Raw genomic sequence first — 26,904 nt, forward strand, 5'->3', positions numbered from 1 at the left:
CCGCGGAAGGTAGGCTATCAGCGTACAAGTATAACCAAAAATACTTTTCTTGAGGAGCTCAAGAGCACGAAGGCAACAAATACTTTTCGGGAAGCATATTTTCGCTTTGCATACGATTCCACCGACCGACCAATCAGTTTATAGCTCTAGGTGGGGGTTGCTTAAAGTTATTCCAATGCGATGTCGCGCCACACTGTCCCAGTGGTTGATTAAAACGTCTGTTTTCGAATTTCGAAATTGTCAGTGAGCATAGGGTTGCTTATTTTAAGTTTGCAATTGTCATGTAAACACTAGTGTGCGTTTCACCGTTATTGTGTTTCACGAGTAGTGTTCTCTTTATGCAAGTTTTTGATGGCAAAATGGGTCGGTGGGCCAACTCAATTTATAATTAATTGGCAAAATATTATATATAAATTTAAGACTTTTTCTGATTGTATTATGAAAATATTTAGCTTAGTACTGCAATTTTTTTTTTTTTTTTAATATAGAACGTTTCACAATTTTGCGTGTCATTCTTGCGCAGGGACCATGTTAGTCTTCTCTGTATCGTTAAAATTTTAGTATATGTACTGCCGAAACAGGTACTGCAAAATGTTATTAATTAACAAATTCTTGCCACGCTGATAAGCACCGTAAGTGACAGTTGTCTATAATAATCAAAGAAAGACGGTTTTATAGACTCTCACCAAAAGGATGAAAAACCAACTCATTGCTTTTTAGAGGGAAGACTGTTCATGAATTATGATAGAATTACGATTTTTCGTGATTTCCACAAGCGTTTGTTTCATGGTGCCTGGTTTATTTTTCTCTGTTATTGGAGCTTATTTTTCGCTGATATGTTTGCAGGTCACTATTGTTGCCTGTATTGCGATGTGTCAAACATTTCCTTGTTTACTGAAATTGTGAATTGCAAGATAGATATTTTTTGTGAAGCGAAGTGACAACACCACTCTTGCTTGACGATGAATATTCTGATGAAACCGCTCGCCTCGCTATAAGTGCGCAAAACAAGTGGCCTCGTTTATTAGGCATTGTTAAAAAATCAAAAGTGTTGTAAAAGATCGTGGCCTGGCAGTAGCGTTGTTCGATTAATTTTTTTGCTGCGGTATTCTAACATAAATATGAACAACATGTAACGCTGGATACTGGGTACGAAATGCGTTCTTCTCTAGCATAAGAGTCAACCTACCTAACATTTTATTAGTGCGGCCCGCCACAGCTCTTTTTAGTGCCAAAGTGGTCCGCATGCAAAAAAGATTGGTGACCCCTGCCTTACGCCGTTGTTCCACCGAATACTTCGGCGGTTGGTGGTATAAAAGTTGCCACGCCTCAAATTTGAATGGACAGTACTTGAGGGATGGAACCATAGACAGCACAGGAATGATATGGGGGTCATGGAAGCATCCATATTATTAGTTGAAGAAAAGTGAAATGAAAATACGTACTGTACAATAATAAACCATAGAAGTCAACACATTCGTGTGGCTATTTGAATACTTGAAAGGTTGTAAAGAGGTAAAAATAGTAAAGCTCATTCTTTCAAATGAAAAGAAATATCTACAAACTAAACAATAAATATTTGCCCAAAAGTTTCTCCATTAATAATTCTTGTATTTCTTCTCAGGAAAGATTGATAGTAGCCACGCTAACGCTACTTACTATTATTCGTCCAGAACCGACACTGAATACTGTACTTAGAGCAGTCTATCCTGTAAAACAAACATTTTTGTTGCACTCAGTAGCCTACACGTTTTTCGATTTTGTAAACAAATGGACACAAATCACAAAAATCAGTTTTGTAATAGCCTATTTGGCACTGTTGCAATACAATTTTTAAAATTTACAGCACTTATTACTAGTTTTATTGCCTGCTGAAAGTAAATAATTGTGCTGAACTACTTTTCTAGAATAGGCTACAGGTGTCAGGTAGGCCTGTACTACTAGTTTTCAAATATATTACTGAACAGAGATATCTAGTCTAGAAATCTGTGTTACTAAAGTACAACTTTATCAAATACAGTATTCTCTATATTTCGTACAAAATATCCCACAATTGACCAAAAAGGTTGTTCACACGTTTATTGCATTGAATCTTTTAAGTTACAAAAAATAAAACAAATTCGTTCTGTGTGTGTTGTTGTCCAACGATTTTGCTTATCGTTTTCCCCTATAGGACAGTGGGTTGAGCGCTTGGCTTTGTAAGCAAAGACATCGCAAGATCAAGAGGCTCTGGTTCAACTCTCAGGGTGTGCCCTTGAGCAACGCACATTAAAGACAGCTTTCCGGTTAACGGCGTTTAGTGGATGGAATAATTCAAAAACAACAATATTTTAAAAACGAAGGCAAGTTTACTTTGTCAATCCTCATGACAGGGCCTGTGGTTGAAAGCCTCTACGAATATGCGAAGCGTTCAAGATAAATCTTCAGTAAAGGCTTTCTCAGTCCAAGAAAAATAATTCTCTCAACCATTAGAAAAGAAAAAAATTACTGTTTAAACCGCAATAACAACAACAATGCCCAGGGGCGCCGGAAGAGGGAGGCAATGATGCCCTTTTAAGGTCATATAAGCTACTGCACATTTTGCAATAGCCTACGATATAACAATTTCATCTATTCGCTTTTAGCCTAATTATAATCTTTCATTTCTGCCTCAAAATTATATTCACGACACAAAATTCTGCATCACAGTGGGTTAGCCTACATCATTATAACACAGCATGATGCCCTTCTGTGCCATTGTTCTTCTGTGCCATTCTTCTGTGCCACCAGACACTTGTATCATTACTCGATGATGAGCTGATGGATAAGCATTATCGCTATATCGCTTAAAACTTTAAAACAAATTGCCCTTTCAGCAACAAAAGTGCCCTTTTTTTTAATCCTGCCCCGCCGGTCAAAAACCGTTCCGGCGCCCCTGACAATGCCACTTCGTTGAATGATTCTTTTATGATACAAATGATGTAATTAGGATGTCAGTCATTCCTAGATGAGGATTGGAAAGAGATTCGAGAAGTATCACCTTGCTGCAATTATGTCCTCAGGAAACAAAACTTGTTTTGAGGACGACCAAACTTCAAGTTGAGTAGAGCCGAAAATCTGAAATAAACATCAGTACTGTTAGGTTGATGTCTTCAGAAAAACCCATCTTTGTTACATTGATGCAACGTCTTTAGACGTTAAACAGGAGCAATTTTGCCAACTGAGATAATGCTTCGTTTTTAGAGTTGTGTTACTGGAGCGTGTCCTAGAGTGGAATAGGTGTCGCTGAATGGAGAGCAGTCCTGAAATGCGTTGCTCAAGCGCACGCCCCGAGAGTCGAACCAGCGCCGCTTGATCTTGAAGCTTCTTCGTTCACGAAGTCACGCGCTAACCAACTGAGCTATCGCAGCGAACAGATGAAATGTATCGGGGCGGACACATCTCATCAATGATGAACTTCCAAATTTTTCAGGATTTCTTCTGTGTTCATGGCACTGGCAAGTAAGTTATACGTTTGTCCATCATAAAAGTTAAAAATTTGTTTCGATATTACATTGTATCGATATATGTTATATTAAAAATTAAAGCCAGTTGTTTAGAGCAGAGCTGTGAGAGCCTTGTTTGGGGTTGGAAAGGGCACTAGTTTAACACCGCTAAAGAGCATGTGTCTGTGTCTTTGGTAGGACGCTAGGCACGTCTGAAAATGAAAACAAAGATTGACTTCCTTGCCTTTCCGTCCACTTAATCTAAATCTTCAACTACCGTGCATAAGACTGGACAGGCGTACCTGCAAGCCTGAAGACGATAAAATAAAATTCATTATGCAAAGTGTTTGTTGAGGTTTTTTGTTTTGGTGTTTCAGCAGGGAGCTATAGCAAGATTAAGCTGAACAATCACACCAACCGCATTCGTGAAAGAAAATGTCGTCAATGTGAACATCTCCAATCCCGTCCCTGACTTCTTTTGCACGAACTTCAATTCGAAAGGGTTCTACAGACTGAAGACTCAAAGGAAGGAGGAGATCATCCATTCATCGCTTTGATGACCGAACAACGACCATTGTGGCTCCACTCGAAACGCAGGGGGATCCGATTGCTTTACTTCATAGACAAGATTAACTTGCAATCTAGGGGCCTACAAAGAAACCCTCATAATCAGTGACACAATAAAAAGTTTAATCTAAAAATTAACCACGATTACAAATAAAACACAATTGTTTATGGAAGTAAAGCACAATTGTTCATGTACGGTTATCACGAATCAGCCCAAGTATCACTTGTTATACTCATATTGCACCGTATTGGTATTATTTACACATTACAGTCTTATAACAAACGCTATTTCGAATCCACATAAAGAACATATAAACCCATTCAGATCAAGTAGGCTATATAGCAGCCCAAAACTACCTGCTGCAGAATAGAAGCAGTTTCCTATAGCAATTTAAGTCTGTCAAACTACAGCATTCGTGATTTCAAGCTTTTGACACCAACAAATAGAACCAGTCAACAACAAAGCAAAAGAAAAAAAAAAACGAAAAAGAGAGGTAGATCGGTATTTTTATCATAATTGAACCATTCAACAAGAAAAACTGATTGGAATTTTTCTAGTAAGGTATTTTTCATTTATCTTTCAGTTAAAATTTCTCGTCTTTATCACGATTTACTAAGTGAATGTCACAATCACAATTTTGCGACTATTTTTGATAATTTCTATGTGTTTTTGATCTCACCAATGTTGCAACGGGTTACATTCTATAAACGCTTCGCCATCAGTAAATACTTATCTTAATCATGATTGTCGTCATTGGAGCGACTGATGCGCATCATTTGTTTTTCACAGATGCACGTGGATGAAGTAATTTCACAGTTTCCGATCTTTTGGCTGTGTATTTTGCCAAGAATCAACAAAATTGATCATTTTCATAACTTGTTGTCTTTCAATGCAAGGTACTTTGCAAAACTTTTCAACATTTCAAAACGAACGGCTTTATTGAAAATATCTAGCATTATAATAATAGAGGTAGAAAGTAGCGTACTTTTTATATTTGATTGTAATATGGACCATCTTGAGTCTGATGCAAATAAATAAAATACATAAATAGATCAAGAGTTAAACACGTTTAATTACGTTTTCATTAGGAAAAGCAAGAAAGAGTTTTTAGATTATTTTTGGGCGTAGAATTCAAAAATCGAGTGCTTACTCACCGAAAACTTGATATTTTTGAGACATTGGCAATTTTTAATGGTTTTCGCTTTCATGGCTATATTTAGTGGTAAAAACGTGATGTAGACAAACAATTTTTATGTTTTGCAAGCACTGCTGATATGAGAATGCAATTTCGAATGAAATGACATGATACAAGGCTTTTTGTAACGACAGCACAAAAAACTCTGTCAGAGACAACAATTGCGTAATAGATCTTCTTCTTCTTCAACAGATTAATCATATTTGATCAGCTGTGGCCTCCCATATGAACTCCATCCAATTTGCTCTGTTTTTTGTGTTTGTCAGTATCTAATAAATCTATCAATACATAAATCAAGAACTCCATTTTTGGATGTTTTCATAGCTGCATAAAGCCTTCAAATGTTATCTGGCACATTTACGGTAATTTTTGCTTATTTGATAGAATTTTTGTTTGCATTGGTTTTACATATCTTCCGTACAGTAATGTATCATAGACGGCATTTGTTTGTTGGGTTGTGTATTATTGGAAGCGTATCTTTAAGCTTTTTTTACAATATTACACATCGAACTGCTGTTTTCATTACTTTGTATGTGAGATTTTGATTGCGAATGACTATTTTTCAAGTCGCTAAAAAGAAAGGGAGTATTCTTTTTCATGAACAACTCTGTGCTCACTGGCTGGCTGGCAGTGATGTACGCGCATACAAAAAATATTGACGCCGTCAGCGTTAACGCAAACGTTCGAAAAACCATACGCCGTATGCGTCAACGCAACTTGTAAAAAAAGTTGGCGGCATCAGCGCATACATTAGCGTAAACTCATTTTGTTTGCTAGGTGCCAAACTTTCACACGGTATAAACCACTCGAAACAAACAAGTTTTATTTTGAATTTCCACGAAGAAACACAAGCATCTGAAAGTGTTCATCTCACATTTTGCTGTGTTTTGGTTCCAATATGTCTTTGCCCATTGAAAACATTCTTTCAACTGCAGCGCTGGAAGGTATTGGCGTGTTGTAGCGAAAAAATACATCAAAAGTATGCGTTGACGCTATGCGCTAAAAAACCGCGAAAACTTAACGGCGTAACCTCAAGCGCAAACTATCCAAAAAAATGTGGCTGCAAGCGTTAGCGTAAACAAAAAGTATACGCCGCAAGTATGCGGCGTAGCATTTGCGGCGTATACGTACATCTCTGCTGGCTGGTATAGCACAAGAAATACTTGGGCTTTGTGTGTATTTTCAATGCGGTACTCTAAATAAGGAATTACACTTTTCTATTGTCCACCCAATCACAAAATCTTTTATCTTCTGTTTTATGTTGGTTTCACGTTTTAAAACGTTAAATCAGGGCTTCCTGACTGCGGGTGCGAGCAGCTGTTGCTGGGGGTGCGTTTGGGACGCATAATGTCCTTTCAAAGCGAAAACATGCGTTCCACAGCAGCATTGAATGGTATTGGTGTGTTGTATTTCAAAAACAAGTCTTGAAAACGTTTACTAGGAAAGGTAGCTTATCACTGTTCCAAGCGTGCTGTGATAGCTTAGCATAGATAAATCTTATTTTAACGAAGTCCACTGCAACGAACATCTCTCTTTTCAGGAGCATAGAGCTCTTGAAATAAATTAAGTTTCTTCAACCTCCGCGATGACATTCATTGATTTTTCGCTTTCTCTCTCTGATTCCTCGTTCTCGATGCTGCTCAGGATATGAGTGATAACCATTTGGCGAACTTCTTCCGCTTGTATTCCAGGGAGCCATTCCAACCAAAGTGAAAGCGGGTAATTCGGATGAGTCGCGCTGGCCAGAATACATTGTGAAACTCTCATTGTGAAACGATATTTTCCATGAAAACGAAATATGACGCGTAGCGCTTGACACTTAAAATCGGCAAAATAGTTGATGGCGCTGACACTTCCGTCAACTAAAAAATAAACTGACGGCGCTAGCCTCAGCGTCAACAAAAACTCGACGGCGTCAACGTACAACACTGTAGCGCAGCCCTCCCTTACTTAAAACAAATTCAAGCGCAAGTCATGTTTCTGGATTAGGAAAGCCCTGTGGCAATGGAGGAACGGCAAACCAGATGGTGCGGATACACACAAGCTGAATCCATGGTCCCACACACAGGCGGCTCAGGCCATATGGTCGTTTTCCACTGATTTCAAGCAGCAGCGGAATGCGGCAGCCCCTTGAGCGACCGAGCAGCCCTATCTAGGAATGCTCTGCTAGCCTCCGTAGTCTGAGGACAGGACTAGAAAAGGTGCCCTAAAAACAGCCTGCTCTATCGTATCCTGGTCAGCCTGCAGCAGCTGGCGGGATCCCTATATCCGGTCCAAAAAACAAAAACACACACAGTGAATGAAGTTGCCGCTTACATTTTCTACTGGGACACTAATGATGAAATATTTATTGAAAAGAAAAATACAACGCCATCTCAAGGTAATGAAATGGTAAACATTTGATTGATGTGCAGTTGAAGGCTATAAATTTTCATTATTCTTTCATAAGGTTAATATCAAATATTCCCGATAAGCAGGGAATTTTTTACCACCGATGGCCTTGAAGCTAGAAACAAGCTTCAAACAAGCCAATCGTAATTGACACTAGGAGTTTGTACTAGAATGGCAAAAAATGTTGGATATAGCTGCAATCAAGGCTCACGTGTCGTTTGTGATCACAACTGGAAGGAAAATAGGAAGACGCTAATTTATTTTGCAGTTGCTTGAACGCCTACTTGGTCAAGTGCATACTTGTATTTATGATAATGGCTCATGTGGCTCATGTATGTTTAAATAAAACAAGAAATGCAAAAAATGTATGACGTATCATTGCAACAATGCTACTGTCTTTATTTGTTTATTTGTTTATGTTGTGAAACTATAACTTGTGAAAATTGCTCTGATGGTAATTCAAAAGTACAGTAATTTAACCTATGCCAAATGCATTACTGCGTTTATTGTTGACGTTAATGTTGAATAAATCCACATTTAGTGAAAAATGACATTTGTGCAAGTTTTGTGACAAGACTGAGTAATTAAAATCATTATCTAGTAGTGATGTAAATCAAAAATCAGGAAAAAAAGTAGAAGGTATTGGACACCGCTGTAAAAATCAGTTGTGAAACAACCAGGTAATCCTAGTGTTAAAACAAAAAGATCAGCAACCTCTCAAGAACATGTAGCTTTCAGAGAGTAGAAATTACATGACTTCAGTAGCGTAGGCCAATTTCTTTTATGAATATGTAGAAAATGCCAAATAGCATTACTAATTAGCCCACTAACTGCAGACAGAGGCACAGCGACCAACTGTTTCAATCTTAGGCATCTCTTCAGTGCAGTGAAAGAAAGTTGGTTTTTGATTTTGAATTCGGCTTTAGTTTTTTGTTGTTCTGTTTGGATACTTATTTGGTGACGTAAATTATTAAAATACCAAATGAGACAAGTTTTAATTTAAAAATTTAAACGTCGGCTAAACATAAATTTATCGTCAAAAGGAAGGTTGCGGCCTTTTACAAAATATGAAAGTATGAGTATTTTGTAATTCATCAGAAAACTAATTCCCGGTAGCCTACTCTACTTTTTAAGAAAAAATGCAAGATTTTCGTTTGCTTTTTTTAAAAATAGTTTTCGGATTATTTCGCCTTAGAACGTTTTGCAGAATCGAGTCACACAGTGCAGGATGGTCACAAGTCTCAAAAGCATTAACAAAGCTTCAACTCTTAGTGGCTGCACGTTGTATGACGTAATATTGCAGGTGAGAGAACCTTTCTAAATTTTGAAAGTTTCAGAAATAAACGTCATAGATTGTTCAGTTTCACTATCAGTCCCAGTTGGCAAGACAATGGACCGTCATCGCACCAGAAACTGTTTTTACTGTCATGAAATATGTGACTTCATTTCTGTCAGTTAACTGGACTCTGTAAGAAAGAGACTACGCGAAAAATAAAAGCCTTGCATTAGTATTGTAACTGTCTCCGCAGCCAGTGTAGCCAAATCGTTTGACATCCGCTGGCTTCGATCAGTTTTTCAACAAGGTTGATAGGATTTCCATTTTGTCTTGTACTTTGCGATGTTTTGCAATCGATGGAGATGTGATTTGCTGAGCACAGGCCCGGATTTAGGAGGGGCAGAGGGGGCAGGTTCCCCCCGGCCCCCCGACTTTTGAAAGGCCCCCCTACGTGGAAAAAATGTGATTTTGTGTTATTTTTTCTTCCTTTCAGCCTTTGAAGTTTCTGCAAAATGCTGTGCAGTGCTGGATTGATGCTACTGTAGACGCAGAGGTGGCTTTTCGCGCCGAAGGCGCGAAAATTGTTTTTTGCAGGGGGGCCCCCGATCTAAAAGTGCCCCAAGCCCCCCATCAGCTAAATCCGGCTTTGGCTGAGCAGGGATCCCATGCCAGCTTTTCTGATGTCAGATCTCAGCAGTTGTAATAAGTTGGTACGATGACCTCCGGTTCTCCGAAGTCTCAGAATATGTCCAAACATGTTCCATTTCATGGTGGAGATCTTGCAAGGTAATGGTTCACTGTTGCATATTTTGTAGAGGTTTTTGTTCGAGATAAGACTGTTTGGCCAAGTATGACCAGTTATGACACGTAAATGTCTTCGATGACAGGCATCCAATCTTCAAGACTTGCTTTGGTAACAGACCAGCTATTGCAGTTGTAGATCATAATTGGGATGCAGTACGCGTTGTATAATCTTAGTCGCAACTGCAATGGGATTCTCGATGTCTTGCTCCATAGTTTCCAGTGTGATCTGAAAGCGACATTGCTTAAGTTGCAGCGAGATAAAGGAAAGCCTTGCATGCACTTGTGAATCACTGATGATTGGTGGCATTTGGATCTGCTTACAAGTGCACCATGTCAAGTGTAACAGTGTAAAATTAGAAGAACAAAAAGACATATATCTCATCTTAGACTGGTAATCATACAAGTAAGAAAACAGACAATACGTTTCAACTGAAAAAGATGTTTTTTGATCACACCAACGTTGCTTATCCCATGATTGTCGTCATTAGAGCGACTGATGCGCATCATTTGCTTTTCACGGATGCACGGTTGGTGACGTAATTTACTAGCTTTCGATCTTCTGATCATATATTTTGCCAAGAATCAAGAAAATCGATCATTTTCATAACTTGCCTTTCGGTGCAAAGTACTTTACAAAACTTTTCGACGTTTGACAATGAACAGCATTATAGCAGTTGCTCTAGCTTTGGCTATTACCCTTGGCATGTCTATTGAAGGAAGTTTTGAAGATCGGGTGACTGTTTGCAGAACGTACAATCCTGATAAAGAGTCTGGACCACCGAAATGTGAGGGTGAAACGGTGACATTAGTTAACACAGGCAGCCGAGATGGTGGTATTGAGTCTCTCGACCAATGCAAGGAAAAGCAGTTCAAGAAAATCGCTCAACAGCTTGTTGATGGTAACTTGCTTTTTCATTGTTTTGCAATGAAAGTTTTTATTAAGATGTGAATAATAATGATGCTGATGACACATTTGTTAGCAAATTAAGAATTATTGCTTTTAATTAGTTGAACATTCATTTCAGGGTAACCGACATTGTATCAACATTTCGATTGGTATTCATAAATGTTTCTTAGGTAGAAATCTTGAGGCTGCCATATCTGCTTACCCACAAAATGCATCATTGAATGTCCTTTATCTATCAATAAAAGATTAAAACTTGGACAGTGACAATTACGAAAAAAATTGTGAGTGACTTTGCAGCACCAGCTCCTACTCAATACTCATCATGCAGCTTCAGAGAAAGTACATGTTTATCTAGACTTCACATGCAACAGTTGTGGTGGCCAACTTTGTCTAATTTTTTTTATTAAATGAAAACTATTTCTATAACCAATCATGCGAAAAACGGAAGTTTTTAAAATCACAAACAGCAATATTAATAAACCATTGAAGCATAAAAGAAATTGTGTTTTCAATGTTTATTTTTTTAATAATTTGTAGGCCTAAATAAATTGTTGAGATGTTTTTGATGATTTTCGTGTTTAGATAAGCCCATGTAGGCCTACTTGACATTAGATATCAAAACTTTTGGTTATCTGATAGGAAATAGGTCACATACAAGTATAAACTTAGAAACTGTTCCAGAATACATCGGAAATTTCACGGCTAGACGTTTATCTGAGAAGATAGATCAAGCAATCCAAACAGGTGAGCAGCTGATTATTTATTGAAACATTAGCGATAATTCATATGATGCTTTGCTGATTCTTCTTTCAAGTGGTTTCATTGGAAAGAAAGAGAAGAAAACTTTTATTTCATCTGTTGCGAGAATACTGTAGTAGCCTACGGTACAACTATAAATAATATGAATAAAATAGCACCATGATAATCTAGATACCACAACAGACAGGAAGCAGCGAAAGACTATATCAGTCATCCAGTCAGATGCTTCCCTATTTTTAATGTGACAAATGTCAAGCATTGGTAAATTACGTTTAAGTTATATTTCACTTACCATTTTGTTACTTTGCCGTTCACTAAAAGTTTGCCCCAGCAATGAAAAATAAAATTGAAAAGCAATTAAAAAAGTGACAATTTTTCTGATCTGTTTACTTTGAGAATCTTCAAAAGCATTAACGAATCTAAGGACAGCCTTAGTCAAGCTTTCACATAAAAATGAAAAAAATGCATTTGTTTGTAGTGTTTAATCTCGCTTGATTTTATTCCTAAATTAGATTGCCCACACCGACAGAATAAGTGCACATGTTTTAAGTCAGTCACAGATGTAAGGAGGTAAAAAGGATCCTGTCACGTGCCATTCAATGGCTGAAGCTTTATTCTTCAACAACACTTTCTATACTAAACTACATTAAATCCCTAATTGATTTAGCCTCAGCGGTAATAGAAGTATGAGATAAAACGTCTTGTATTATAAGGTTTGTCTCAATCTTGTTCCGACAATCTCAGTATGGGCCTTCACTTTTACCCAAACCAATTTTTAGGCTAGGTTATATTTTGTAATGTTCGATAAAAAACCCAATCCACCAAGCCAAACACTAATCAAGCAAAACTTATTGCAATTACAAATCAGTAGTGAAGGAATTAATTATTGTTGCGCTGTAGGCTATAACAGCGTATGCTGGACTGGACAATTTACCTAGAGAAGTGTTTTTATGCATTTGTACAAATACAATGAATATCTGTGCAATTGTTACCAGGGCTGTAGAATCGGGCAAAAATATAAGAAAATGAAGGGGTGTACTAGCAAACATCTATAGGATTGGCCCATGATACAAGAGAAGGATCCCCAGAGGATACAAACTGATATGAATGAATCAACAAGTGAATAAAAAAATAACAGTTAACCTCTCAAGTACATGTAGCTCCACACAGAGTGAAATTTACATGCCTTTTGACTCTTTTTTATTTCTTTAAAAGTATTATTAACTCAAAAAGAAGGTCTAAAAAGACATTACGAAAAGTAACTACGGACAAACGCCAGTGTTTCGATCTTCCGATCTCTTCAGCGTAGTAAAGTGAATTTCTTCAGCGTAGTATTTCAAACCGACTATTTACAGAGCTGTAATAGAAATGAGAATATTTTCACGACACATAAAAATTATAAAAATATAAGACTTTGATTTTTAAAATTGGCCGACTCTGACTCTAGATGCAGTGTTGCCAGATATTTGAGTATTGCCTGAGTTTTTTTTAGTTCCTTTTTCTTTTTGTATTTTTAAACTTTATTTCACTTAAGTTATGATGGAAATTGAAACTTAAAAAAATGGACAAGAACAAACACTTTTATTTTCGGTTAAATTTTTAGAGCGCAATGCGGAGAACAAGAAACATTGTTTTGAAAAAAAGGTTGCACAGAAAAATTTTATTCACCGTTTGTATCAAACCGAGTCGGAGTTGGCCATTTTCTTAACGACTCTGACTCCAGACATGTCAAAATCCCTCTGACTCCACAGGTCTGGTTGTCTCCAAATAACCGTGAAATCCAAGAATTAAACCGACTGTGAAAATCCTGAATTAAACTTCACCGGTTATTGTTGAATAAGTGCAGATACACTCGGACTGAAAAAGCAAAAGTCGAAAAACAAACGTAATGCCTAGCTAAGAAATAGCAAAACTATACAACTACGTTACTTTATTGAAAAAAAACATTTTATTTTTCAAATAAAAATCTTTTTGATGATACAATCATTGTAGAAATAGCAAGAAGAAATCACAATTGCGATGATCTTTACCAAGATGGCTTCGCTACCGACGGTGCATACAACATTTCTGTAAATGGACAAGTGATTGAGGTTTACTGTGAATTTCAAAGGAATGGAAGCAATTGGATGGTTTGTTATTATAATTTAAATAGTGTTCATCACATTTAGCGTGTTATGCAACTAAAGAAATTTTAATCAAAACATAAAGAGCCTGAAACGTAGATACTAAATTCATGTTCAGCAAGCAAACGTTTCAGACTATACTGTCTTCATCTTCAGTGCTATAAATGACATTTTATTCCAGACACTTATAGCATTCATTAGACATTTATAGACATTCATTTCCAGACACTAATAGCACTGAAGTTGAAGTCAGTATAGTTTTCGAAACGTTTGTTTGCTGAACAATCATTTAGTATCGACATTTTAGGCTTCTTATTTTTTAATTAAAAAGATTTTGGTTTCCTACTGACCACTAACTCATTAAGTGCGTAATTAATTTTTCGCAACTTTTGCAAGAAGAGTTTTTTTTTTTGAGGATCCAACTTTACAAGAAATTGTGTTTTTACATTTTTCTCAATTGCCATTTCTTGATCATAAAAAGTAGCCCCAAGATACAGGGCTTTCATTTTTATTGTGGTTGAATTCCATTTCAGTATCTCTAAACTTTAGTCAATTCAAAATTAAGCTAAGTAAAGCAGTGGCGCGGCTAGGGAATGTGCCGCCCGGAGCGGATTCAGATTTTGCCGCCTCTTCAAGAAAAAGCATGTGAAAATGAAATGCGTTTTTTTTTATCAGCACTACAACACGCAACGTGCTTTTTTCAATTTGCGGTGTAAAGTCAGACAAACGTACCATTATAATTTAGCAATATACTGAATGCAAAAGCACAAAAACTGCTGCAGAATTAAAATAATAAATTTGTAACCTTTTACAAGGCTACCCAAATTTGAAGAGCATGTTTCCGCCTCTGCTTAATAAAGGCTAGTAGGAATTTTGTAACGTATTAAAAACATAACGGCAGAAAAGTTCATTTAATTCATTTCTGCTAGACTGTGTAATATGAATAGTTGCTTACTGCCACAATCAATGTGCAAGGCCTCGCGACGGGCTGCTTTGTATCTTGACCGAACGTGCTGTTTTGATTGCAAAATTCTTATGCGATATGTTATTATCGGTTACTGTCCGGTAATAACCTTTGATTGCGAAATCTTTATTACGTGACGTGTTTCTAGAACATACTACCCTACGTGCGAATCTGGAAGCTTCTTTTTCTTGCAACGGGTACTCATGTTTTGCCAGGTGCAGAGTTTATGACGTCACAAAAATGTTTACGTGTAATGCAACCTGACAGAACAATGAGTTCTGTAACATTACGTAACCTTCTCGAGCTTACTAGACCAAACAACCTGCTATAAATAGTGGTGTAATTTGAGTAATTATTATGAGAGATCATTATTGTAGTTGTGGTAGTTGGCAATAGACGCAAAGATTATTGTTGATCGAGAGTTGAAGTTATTGAATACGAGTAAAGCAAAGTTGATGCTAATATAATTTCTAATTCAAATTAGAATCGTATGAGAAGCTGCGAGTGGATTACGTTAAACTCGATTAATTGTTGTGAGCGTTTGAATCTATTGCTGTTCACTGTTACTATTACTTTGATTAATTGCTGGAAGTGCTGAACCATTCGTTAAAGTCCTTCAAGAATTTTCATTATCATTTCACTAGCTGAACTATCCGACATTTGATTAACTGGTTTTCGGTTATAACCCACTAGACTACGTCATTGAACCTTTCCAAGTCTCTTTTCTGGTAAGAGGTAGAAAGAAACCGTGACACTTACCAATGTAATGATATAGACGTTTTCTTCTTTTGCTCATTGAACTTTCTTTACGTATTCGCAAGGTAAGTTTTATAATTTTTCCATTAATATTTATACACTTACAATACTTTAAAATAAAATATGAATAGAATCATATAGAAGCTTATTCCTATCAACTGTAAAACGAATACAAAATGAGCAAGCGCACAAATTACAAGGTTGCAAATGCAGCAAAATCATCTTTAAGTAGACTTTAGCCATGCTACTGCGCAATGTTTTCACTTTTCGCAATCTAACAGCCACATTGTAGTGACGGTAGCAAAGTTATTTATTACAACAGTTAATAAACATAGTGTTGTGCTCCCCCTCTCCCTGTATTTAAAATATATAATTCAGGATACAAGGCCGGTTTATGTGGCCAAAAGTGAAACCCAGTGCGGCATGGCATCAGTAACAATAGTACAGTAGGTAGTATATTGTTACAGCAATTAATAAAAAATCTAAATCTGAAAAAATGCACTGCAGAGCTCTGCAAAACCAGTCTAACTTGCACAGCGATAAGATTATAGTTTCGCGTAAGTAGAATTCAAAGATTTTCTGACTTGTTTTTGTAGTGGGTTAAACGAGGATCGTGTGAAATCGATTTCAAACATGAAGCGTCTGTAGACTCCATAGACACTGCCTTATAGCGCTATACGGTAAAATCCTTTACTGAAATGTTTGTACTGTATGGTGCAGCAGCAGTAGATTACTATGGTTAATCAGTATTCAGCAACGATGTGTAAAAACAAGGTAACTCCCTATTTCACTGAAAATCAAGAAATGTTATCAGCTAATATTATTGATACCCAATTACCAATGGCAACATCAAGATTATAATCAAAATCAGCTTTACATTTTATTGAATTACTAGAGTAAATCGATTTCACCTAAACTGTTGGCAACATTCCATTATCAATTACCAATGGACAACTTTATAAACATAATGTGCGATTACAGTAAACTTCATTCACTTATTCATTCAACAACAGCTACATATCCCTTCGGCTCTAATACATTGTTGCAAGTGTTTCCCCTTTCAAGTTTTCCCTCTACAGTTGTAACAAAAAAGCACGGCCGCCTTATTTATTTTCTCTATAGGTCATGAAACTATTATAGAGACTAAGTTGATTTAGTCAGTTTGCAATAAAAAAAACCTTGTAGTTTCAAGACTTTTGCAATAGATAATTTCATTTTCTTAATTGACTTAAAATGGATTTATTCTATGTTTTCAACGTTGCCATTCTCTCTGCTTTTATTTTTCGTGTACTTTAGCATATTAAAAAAAAGCGTCCTGTCTGAAAGTGCCGCCCCCAAAACGTGCCGCCTGGGGCGGTCCGACCCCCCCCCCCCCCTAGGTACGCTACTGAAGTAAAAACTCGTTAGTTACGTTACTTTTATGTTATCCGGTTAACCCACAAAATTATATCCAGATATAAGACAGTAAAATTTGTTCCGGATAAACGCTTAACCTTTATTCGGATATTCTAACCCTTCTATCAGACGAAGGTGAAATGCACGAAGCATCAATGCGTCATGAAAAGCTCTCCTTACAAAATCCGGTTATCCGGTTATCCAATAAAATTATATCCAGATATAAGACAGTCAAATTTGTTCCTAACCTTCATCTGGATATTCTAACACTTCTATCAGACAAAGGTGAAAAGCATGGAGCATTAATGCGTCATGAAAGGCTCCGCTTACAAAATCAATTGTTGTCGAGTTGCCCTCAGTGATAGCGATTGGCTCAAACGACAATTGTCGTGATAGGCACTTAACAGGCTTGATAAGGTGATCTTAAAAGGTTTATTAGAGGTTACGACTTTTACTAATGTTATGGACACTTAATCTTATTTTATACTATCAGGTCGCTCACGAGTCAGACGCATTAGAATTGACCTTTAAGTAATGCTAAAATAATAATGGCAAATTTTTTTTAAAAGCAAGTTTATTACAAAAGCATGTTTTGCGTCATATCATAGAAAATTAACAGCACGTTAGAAGTGCAAGCAAGCACCGTGAGCAATTTGTGAAAAAGTACATCACCTTATTTGGTATTCGTCCAAAATGCACTTGCAGCCCACTCCACCAAACAAAGGTATCCAAATAATTGTCGGTAAATTTTCTTTATATTATATGTTTAGATTTTTCAAAAACGATTTTCCGGTGAAGTGGATTTCTATAGGAATTGGACTGACTATGTCGAAGGGTTTGGTGAAAAATATGGAGAATTCTGGTTTGGTATGGTCATGGCCACCTGGAAATGATTCGGTTTTTCCGACTTTTCTAGATTTTCCAACTGTTACTAACTGTTTGAAAAAAATTTATTTAAATTAATATTTCAATTGAGTTTCAACATGCATCACCAGGCTTTAAAAAATAAAGACAATTTGATTCAAAAAAATTCAGTTAAATTGTTAGCCACTTGCTAGCAGTCTGATTTAACGTTTTTAAGTTACTTTTACTCATTTTTTACTGCTTACCTAAGGCAACACAAAACTTTTATATCTTTACAAGACAGAAAATATTGAATTTTTTTAAAATTTCAATCAAACAGTATCAGTAGTGGTATTCAAATCTGCAAAATGTAACAAATTACTCCAGGTAGCCATGGTGTGATTTATCTTGTTCAAATTTAATATAGCCTAACCAGAAGTGAATAGCACAGAGACGTACAAACTACGGACTACAGACCGTACCTATTTATGTGGCCCTCGTTGCATCGTTGCAATGAATTCCTTCTTTTAGTCTTCTACTGTAAATGAAAAAATGTACTTGTTTTTAACATCTTAAGACGATCTACTGTTAAGTTTGTTGTAATGTGACTCGGGCGCTGCAGACTGAGCTCACTCTCCAAGCTAGCCACGGGTACCAGATGTCACCACAGTAGCGGATTAAAACTCATCCGCTACAGTCCTTTTATACTTGATTTTTTACGGGCAACTTTCAGAATTATTTTAGCTACAATTTATTAAAATCCGCTACTAGTCCTAGAATATCGATAAATATGAATATTATAGACATAGAAACAGGTGAAAAATCCATTTGGCCTTTTTTATCTCACATTTTCCTTGTTTTGGCCTTTTTTTGTATTATTTTGGCTTTGAGACCTTTTCATAGTCTGGCAACCTTGTTGATCTGATCTAGCATAGTCACATGCTGACACAATCAGCAGGAGCATACACGCTGCTGTAAAACAGCTTTTCTGCAATGAAGATAATTAATTATTTGTTTATTCAAGGACTGAAAGATTTATATTCGATATTAAGCACAAGACGCCACATGTTGAAAGTTGACATCGAGGACTGGGAAGGTAACACAGCATACGCTGAGTACAGGCAAGTAAACATGAAGCAGAGTCTTAAATCAATTGTCTGTTTGGTTTTCATTTAATAGTGGAAATTATAGCGGGGAGGTACAGCTTGCATGTTGTTCCGGCCCATGGCGCTGAAAAGGAGGAATGTAAAGGGAAAATGTTTCCAAAACGTCGAAGTTGTATCTTCATATGAGTTGCAAAGTAATAAAGAAAGTTAAAACATATTTGAATGAAAATCTAATGCTCTCGTTCATGCAAAATTACGTAGCTAGTTAGGACAACGACCAAGTCTTATAAACGGTTCTAGAAATTATAAAACTGCAAAATGTGTTTAAAGCTTTTATGTTGTGTCATATCATTAATAAAGTCACCCAATGCCATCATTGGAATACTGTAAAATAGTAACAGTGAGAGACTTAAAGCAAAGAATTGACAAGCAAAAAGGATTGTTTTGCGTTTTTCTCTGCTGGCTTGTACAAAACAAAATTAAACCATTTCCGTTCAAGGTAGTTTTTCTATTCCAATGCATGAACCCTCACAAAAACTTAGAAAAGAAAACAACGCATTTTGGCTCATTTTCGTATTATAACAATCAGGTAGATTTCTGTAAATCTGTTGCATTAAAGTTGCATTATATTTACTTCGAGTAGACTTCAATATTGAAATATCTTATAGGAAGAGGCATTTAGTCAAGTCCACTTCAAGGGTTGTGAAAATTACAATTTACAACAAAACAAAGCAAAACTTTCAAAGCTTCCTTATTGAAGCACACCCACACACAAGCAAAATTAAACATTCACTTCTTTTGGATTAGAATTTTGTTGAACGTCTAATAGCAATCTTCAAAATGGATGAACGTTCAGAAAGATTAATTCAGAAACTTGATCTTTTTAACGTAATAAAAAGTAAAGTTTTTGAAAACAAAAATTTCCTGTACATGGAGTCTTTGTTTCCATTAGTAGTCTGAGCGTAAAACGTATTGACCTGGAATAAATTGCGACCTTAACAAATTAGGTATTGTTGGAAAGCTTAACTCTTCTAGATTAAGATTTTTACTCTCCTCCAACCAGATCCCCTTGGCAAAAAAGTTATGGCCGTTTTTTAAGCAGCACCTTGCGCTGCTAGTGGCAAAAGTGCATTTTTCTTTTTCCGCAAGTTTCTAGTCTCATTTTCAACTTTTTCCCTACGTGTATAAGAAAGAGACAACTCACATTTGACAAAATATTTTTTATATTTAAATGATGTCATTCTGACGTTATCAAATTAAGATTGCTTACCTATTACTCCCAGCCCATTGATAATTGCAGAGCCTATACATTTGTTCTAAAAGATCGTTTTTAGACAGAACGGAGCTTCATATAATGAGTCAAGGGGGCATTTTGACCCCAGGTCCGGTTTAATGACGAAACTAAGCGCTACAAGTGGCGAGAGTATATTATGGGCATTATACAAAAAGTGCAAAATTTTTAAAACTTTACTTCAATAATTATGCCTTCGAGTTCGAGGAAATGGTTGTCAGTCGAGTGCCCAAGGCGTGGCACTATTGTTCTTGTCGACGGTGAAAATTCGACTCACGCTGCTAGTGGATATGCCATGTCTGAGGAGTACAGCTCAACTATATCCAGTGGAATCTTTCTGGTAGCCCAAGTTTGGGCAATACACAAATATCTATCAAACAAGAAAAATTGGCAAATCGTGTGTGGGTCTGGGCAACCACCCTATGTATTAACGCAGCAGCCGCCTTCCTGCCATAAGAGAATAAAGATCGCCATGAAGTATGGTACCGTACCGCACAATTGTTTTCCTTTGATAACTTTTTATATTTTATTATCATAAGCAAACTTAAGAAAAAAATTTCATACGTTTTCTAGGCTCATTTTCAGGCTCAGTCCAGCCTTTGCAGTAACCTGTAGGCTATCACTTAACTCAGGGTTTCCCAAACTTTTTGGGCCACGGACAGCTATTTGTGAAATTTTTTGGGCCACAGACGACTAATTTTTCGTAAGCAACTTTTTAACTGCAACGAAGGTGCAACAAGTAAGATTTACGATACGGTACTGGATAGCAAAAGTTTTCGAAATCATCTAAGTTGTAAAGAACTGCGGCAATTATCTTTGACAGGGTACGTACTGTAGGCTACAACGTATATGTGTCTTTTTAATTCCTTGTCATATCGCCACGGACCACCTGTGCAGTCGTCGCGGACCACCAATGGTCTGCGGACCACAGTTTGGGAAACCCTGACTTAACTGGTGTGAACTTCTATGCTCGGTCGCTCATAAAATCAAAAGGGTAATACGTTCTATTTTTTTATGAAATCATTTATTGAAACATGATCAGAATATCGCAATCCTCAGGGCAGTCTTCTTGTAGCCTACAAAACTGAGATTGCAACAAGTTTGCCCACGACACTCTCCACATGCTGTTACGCACTTTAAGTCATTTTTTATGCAGCTGCAAGACATTGTACCACATTGGTTTTTCGTTCCTTCTTTGCATTTGCATCGTACAACGTTCAATAGCCTTTCTGGTGCCGGATCTAAATTGGTCTTTATTGGCATAACTGCACCTGCTGTGTCAGCTTTCCATCCCCACTGTGCGAGATCCAAGATTTTAGTGTCAAGATGCTTCCACTGACATACCTGAAACAACAGTTTTATATCAACTTACACAAATCAAGTCTTGCTGCCATAAATTTTTTGATTTGTAGTCCTACACCCCTTGTTAATGCTAACCATGTTATAACGCAACATGTTTTGCTATAACTTGCATTTTTCCCTTACAGCAGTTTAATAGCGCAATTTGCTGTAATATTTTGAAGTTACCGACAATAAACAATTCTTGAAAAACATCTTCAAGTGCTATAATATTCTATACAGCAAAGACGCTTTTATACTAAATGATAACCGGTATTGCGTTACAATACCAATAGGCTACACACTATTATTTCACATGCAAATGTACTCTGAAGGGATAAAAACGAATTGCAGCTTCGGTGGGTGGCAATCTTTCAGGATGAACAGTGGAAGCTGTTGCAACCATCTGCATGTACTTGACGTACCGTAGTTGGCCAAGTGAATCTGCAGGTTTTGCACTAAAGCTTGATAGATCAACAAAATATTGCATTATTATTGGTGATTGGTGAATCCATGGCTACCTAAAGATACGGCCTGATTTGTCACATTTTGCAGAAATTTCCAGATTTTTCCAACTTTTAGGCGACAGTTTAAATAATTTTTTCTAAAAATTATATTTTTACGCTTTCTTTACTCTTTTCCCCAGATGACACAATAGGTTTTAACATCCTCAGATGTTAAAAAACAAAGACAATTTGATTTCGAAGATTTTAGTCAGACTGTTAATTTTTCAATAACAGTCTGATTTAGCGTTTTTCAATTCACTTTTTCTCATTTGCTACTGCTTCCCCAAGCCAACAAAATGTTTTTATATCATTAAGAGCCAGCAAAAAGGGAAAACATCTCAGAAAATGTCAGTCAAACACTAGCAGTAGCTGTAATCAAAATCTGCAAAATGTGACAAATCAGGCCGCATCTCCAGGTGGCCATGGTGAATCTCATTCAGACTGGTACTCAGCAACATTTTCATTTCTTCTTATTCAATTAACTGTGCACCAATAAAGTCCCGGTAACCAACCTTTTCAATAACAAATCTCTTCCAGCATCAGCTATTTGCTCACGTGTAAAATCTAATCTACCAAATAAGTTACATGGGCAGATTGTTGAAATTCTTCCTTCTTCAGGTAATTGAACATCTTTAGCTTTCCTAAGCAACAAGACAGATGAAATAATTAATCATTGTCACCAAATAATGTGTGCATACACTCCATACATTGGCATTACAAATAAAAGTATTACAATATAATATAAGAATAATATTTAGTGGATTTGGTAATTACTATTGACTGCCATCTGATGTCTTGCATATCTTTTAAAAGCTGATCAGAAAATGGTAAAAATGTACTTTCAGACAAGCATGGTAAGCAGTTCAGAAATGAAGAGTGGGGAAAATGCAGAAAATACTAAAAGCAAGATTAAAATGTACTGCTACCACAGCTGATTAATTATACTGGTACCTTGTTAATATATTGAAGAAGTTGTATCACATCCACTTCAAGCATGAGCAAACAACAAGTAATTTGGCACCTCTAGTGAGTGGACATGGTTTGAAATCTTCCGGAGTTCCAGTACTTCAGCTCTCTTTGACTAGAATCGCTATTCCGATCAGTACTGCAGTAAATTGTGTTTTGTTTGTCACTCCAATGATGACATAAAAGAACTAAGATGTCTGTATCATCAGCAGCCACAACCACGGTGTTGATTGTAGATAATTGTAGCACCCTATTCACAATCAGAGTATCAGCATCCTTTTGAGCTTGATATACAAAACAACCATGAGCTTTCAAATGCTCAAATAACAGTTCAGTTTCAGTTCAGTTTATTTTTTGTTTTGTTGGCAAAAAAGAAAGACACAAAAACCAAAAACACAATTTAATTAATTGCTCTTTGTTGTTAACATTGTGAACAAACATTTCATGACTCATTGTTACCAAAGCATCTTGTGAAATTGCTACATTTGCTGATAAATTGCATCCACGCCTGCCTTGTTCTTAAGTCTTTGTTGACTTGTGGGATGAGTATCCATCAAACACAATGCTGATGATGGGATATTTTCCATACCGTCTTTGTACAAATGCACAGTATTCTTTTAAAAACAACTTAGAAATCATTATTTCATAAAAATCTTTGTAAAGCTGTAAAAAAAGAAAACTAACCTCAGACCTGGGGAAAAAAAATGGCCACACAACACATTTGCTCCTTCAAACTTAATTTATATATATCTGAATATGTCATAGCCTTTACAGGTGGTCTCAGAAGTAACAAGAACCATAGCTCATACTAGTAGGCTGGCCTCCTTATTTAACTGATAGAGTCTGCAATTACCAAAATATGCATTGTTGCATGGATATCACTAGAAGCTACCAGATCTCAATAAACACCCTTCATTGTCAGTTTGTGTACCAGAGCACTGGTAGCCTATAGCAGTGCCCTACTACTACTACTGCCATACTGCATTCATTGGTACAAATACTTCACACCTGCATGCAATGCCATCTAAAATCCAAGATGTTAAATGAAAGAGAACTCAACTAAAAGAACAACAGAAAACTCAAAAATTTAATATAAGCTAGACGATTAGACAGGCTGCATGTAAAGAACATTAAGACCTGTTTCCTTTAACTTTCATCATAGCCTAGCAATCCTAGCATACACTGTTATAGGCCAAGTGCACCTGTGCATCGCCTGCTGCCCGGTACCGTACCTAACATTTTGACTTCTGCTGCAAACCAAATTAAACGAATAACCTGACTGTCCTGACATAACTTACCGATAATGATGTTCTTGCAAACAGTTCCTAAAAAAAATTTAACAAGGCTATAGGCTTGCCTGGTACTCAGTCTGTGATATTTAGGCTAGCTAGTGCGGAGTGGTAGATCAAGAATCTTTGCTGTCCCATACCTACTCAGTACAGCCTAGTTACTTACAAACCTCATGGCTAATAAACTGGTTAGTGGTCACCGGAGAAACTTTGACTGCCAAAATTTTACGCGGCTTGCTGACTGTTAGCCTAATCATTCTGCTAGACTGCTACAATCAGGGTTGTCAGATTAGTTGCAGCCTTCCCTTCCAGATTGCATGTCAGTTTGATTCTAATTATTCTAAAATTTATTCTAGACATTTCATTTTAAGTCTAGAACAAAATACCATTAAATACGCAGTGTACGTTGTAAATATACAAGTAGTGGCAAGAATCTTCCTGTTGAAATGAAAATATCGCTGCGATAAGATGGTGCCAGCACATTTTTTTTATGAAGTTTGTCGCCTTTGTTCTCCCCATTTTTATATCTGTGCCTGCGTACTTGTTGAAAAAGTTTGTCAAATGATTAGCAGTGTTAAACGATGTATCCTAACAAATGAACACAGTAAGTTAAAGAGCAACTGTTTTTTCTTTGTGTCATTAGAATTCTTGAAAAATGTACGTAGGGTTGCCTCCTGCTGAGAAACCTTGCCCAGTTTTTGCCCGTTCGTGTAAGAGCTACCTGTAAGTTAATAGCTGTTTATCTGCTAATAAATTTCATACGAATATTACCCTAAAAGTGTTTCCAGAAAGCACTATAATCCATTATTTGAATGTAACTTTGCAAAAATTTTCCGGGGGGCATGACCTCGGACCCCCCTAGAATACGCGTACCTTCGGCACGTTATTACCCTCCACGAGTTTTATTGTTTCCCTTCAATGCCTTGCTCAACCCACCAGGATACGCCACTGCGTAGAGCCATATTCTTCCTACAATGAACTTCATGTAGGCTAGCCTACTCTTGGACTTTTGAACTTCTTATCTAACTTCTTCGATGCAACAAAATATGAAAATCAATAAATACCGTACTTAACAATAACTACGGTGTAACAACCTCAAAACATAACAGATTAAAACTAGTAAACTTAACATACATGGAAATATAACCCAGTGTTAGTGTGCGGAAAGTCCTGTCAGCTAACTGGGTTGCGTCACATTTCTCACAGACAGGCGTTCGCGCCAGAGAACGTGCGATTTAGCAACAAAGTTTCAAACAAAGTGCAGAAAGTTACCCGCACGCGTTGCAGCTACTAAATGCAATGAAAAAAAGGACAATTACCGAAACAATCTAGACTTGTCTAAACAATCCCAATTTGCTTCTAAAAATTATTCCAGATTCCAGACATTTTTTTTCCCTACTAGACAGTTCGTTTTGATTCCAGATCTGGAATCAATTATTCCAAACTGACAACCCTGGCTACAATTTCCACCAAGTTTCTGCTGAAAGCATAACTAGATTAGCTCCGCCACTAGCGGCGCAAGGTGCTGCTTAAAAAACAGCCACAACTTTTTTTGCCAAGGATCCCTGGTTGGAGGAGATTAATAATCCTAATCTAGAGGAATTAAGCTTTCCAACGATACCAAATTTGTTAAGGTCGCAATTTATTCCAGGCGGCCCTATATTTTCGCATTTTACGCTTAGACTATAGCACGATCTCATCAGTGCAGTGATAGCTAGGCACCGAACGTATTTAAGTAAAACACAAGTAATTTATATTTACTGCCCTGATGAGTCAAATAAGTTTTATTTTGAAAAAGTGTTCATATTGTTATTCAACTGCAAAAGATCATTGCAGTTGAATTGCTCAAAAAGTTTTTATTACACAAACATAATTTGAAAAAGACTGCTTTGAAGAATGAAAGTTTAGCTGACAATATATAATTAGTTGTTGCTGATGATACAAAATAGATTGGAGCCTACACTTTTTACAACTTTTCTGACGTATAGTGTGTTAACGCAGAATGTTTTCAATTGGAAATGAATCCACAAATTATACCTCAATGATTGATGGCTACAGTGGAAATGCAGGTTGGTGTAGATACTATAACTTCATTTTCGACGCGTCTAGTCTAACTTCAGTGAAAACTAGAGTTGTGTCGATTGCATTGATTTAATTTCACGGAAAAAATTCAAAAGCTTCAATAAAATTCCAACAGTTGCATTGCAATGCAATCTGCATCTTTTTCAATAGCCTATAGATTGAGAGAATCGTGATTGAAAAACGTTATACTATTACGCTTGACGACTCAGCACGCTTATTGAATACCAACTCGAAAAGTATAGGCTACTATATTTCAGTCGCACTGCGTTTTGTGTATTCGTGTTGCAGTGATATCAAATACTAATTAAATTGATTTAGCCCATCGTACGTATTATATCATTTTATTTTTAGGTGATGCTTTGTCCTATCACAATAATCAACATTTTTCCACAAAAGATCGCGACAACGACATTTACTCTGGTCATTGTTCTAGAAGACACTTCAGTGGTTGGTGGTATCATAGTTGCCACTCCGCAAACTTGAATGGAAAGTACTTGAGGGGTGGAGCCATAAGCGACAAAGGAATGACGTGGCATAAGTGGAAACGCTCACATTATTCGTTGAAGAAAAGTGAAATGAAAATACGTCCAGTACAACAATGAGCTCGAAATGAACACAGTCATGAGACTATTACAGTATTTGAGAGGTTATAAGGGGTTGTAAATAATACCACATACCAAAGCTTTTGAAGTCAAAGAAATATTTACGAACTAAAAATGAATCTAAAAGTTTTTCTAATAACAATGTCAGTGTTCCATCGCAGAAGAGTTAAAGTTGCATTATTACGTACTTACAAGTGTCAACTGAAAGCGATTCGAGCTAATAAAGTGACAGTCAATTGCACAACTGCGTCAATAAATTCCTGATGTCATCGCAATGAC

The 26,904-nt window shown here is 36.7% G+C and overlaps 1 protein-coding gene and 1 non-coding gene across 2 annotated transcripts; one reads left to right on the forward strand and one right to left on the reverse strand.

The window, feature by feature from the left end:
- Positions 1-478: 478 nt before the first annotated feature.
- LOC145767673 (U6 spliceosomal RNA) lies at positions 479-585 on the reverse strand. The gene has a single exon (XR_014288841.1). It is a non-coding gene; the product is annotated as a U6 spliceosomal RNA (small nuclear RNA).
- A 9,816-nt stretch (positions 586-10,401) lies between these two features.
- LOC145766837 (microfibril-associated glycoprotein 4-like) lies at positions 10,402-26,625 on the forward strand. The gene is made up of 7 exons (XM_082578540.1): positions 10,402-10,597; positions 11,245-11,349; positions 13,357-13,493; positions 17,373-17,469; positions 18,470-18,566; positions 25,943-26,010; positions 26,375-26,625. The coding sequence occupies exons 1-7, from the start codon at positions 10,402-10,404 to the stop codon at positions 26,623-26,625; spliced, it is 951 nt and encodes a 316-aa protein (XP_082434666.1).
- The last annotated feature ends 279 nt before the right edge of the window (positions 26,626-26,904 follow it).

The sequence above is a fragment of the Aplidium turbinatum genome, chromosome 3 (assembly GCF_918807975.1).
Source record: "Aplidium turbinatum chromosome 3, kaAplTurb1.1, whole genome shotgun sequence".
NCBI classification, from domain to species: Eukaryota; Metazoa; Chordata; class Ascidiacea; order Aplousobranchia; family Polyclinidae; genus Aplidium; species Aplidium turbinatum.

Bases quoted from the DNA above. Each gene is read 5' to 3' on its own strand.
- LOC145766837 (XM_082578540.1), top strand. From the start codon at position 10,402: ATGTCTATTGAAGGAAGTTTTGAAGATCGGGTGACTGTTTGCAGAACG. The intron at 17,470-18,469 runs GTATGGTCATGG...TGTTTATTCAAG, and splicing joins ATATGGAGAATTCTGGTTTG to GACTGAAAGATTTATATTCG. The intron at 18,567-25,942 runs GCAAGTAAACAT...GTGTTAACGCAG, and splicing joins ACAGCATACGCTGAGTACAG to AATGTTTTCAATTGGAAATG.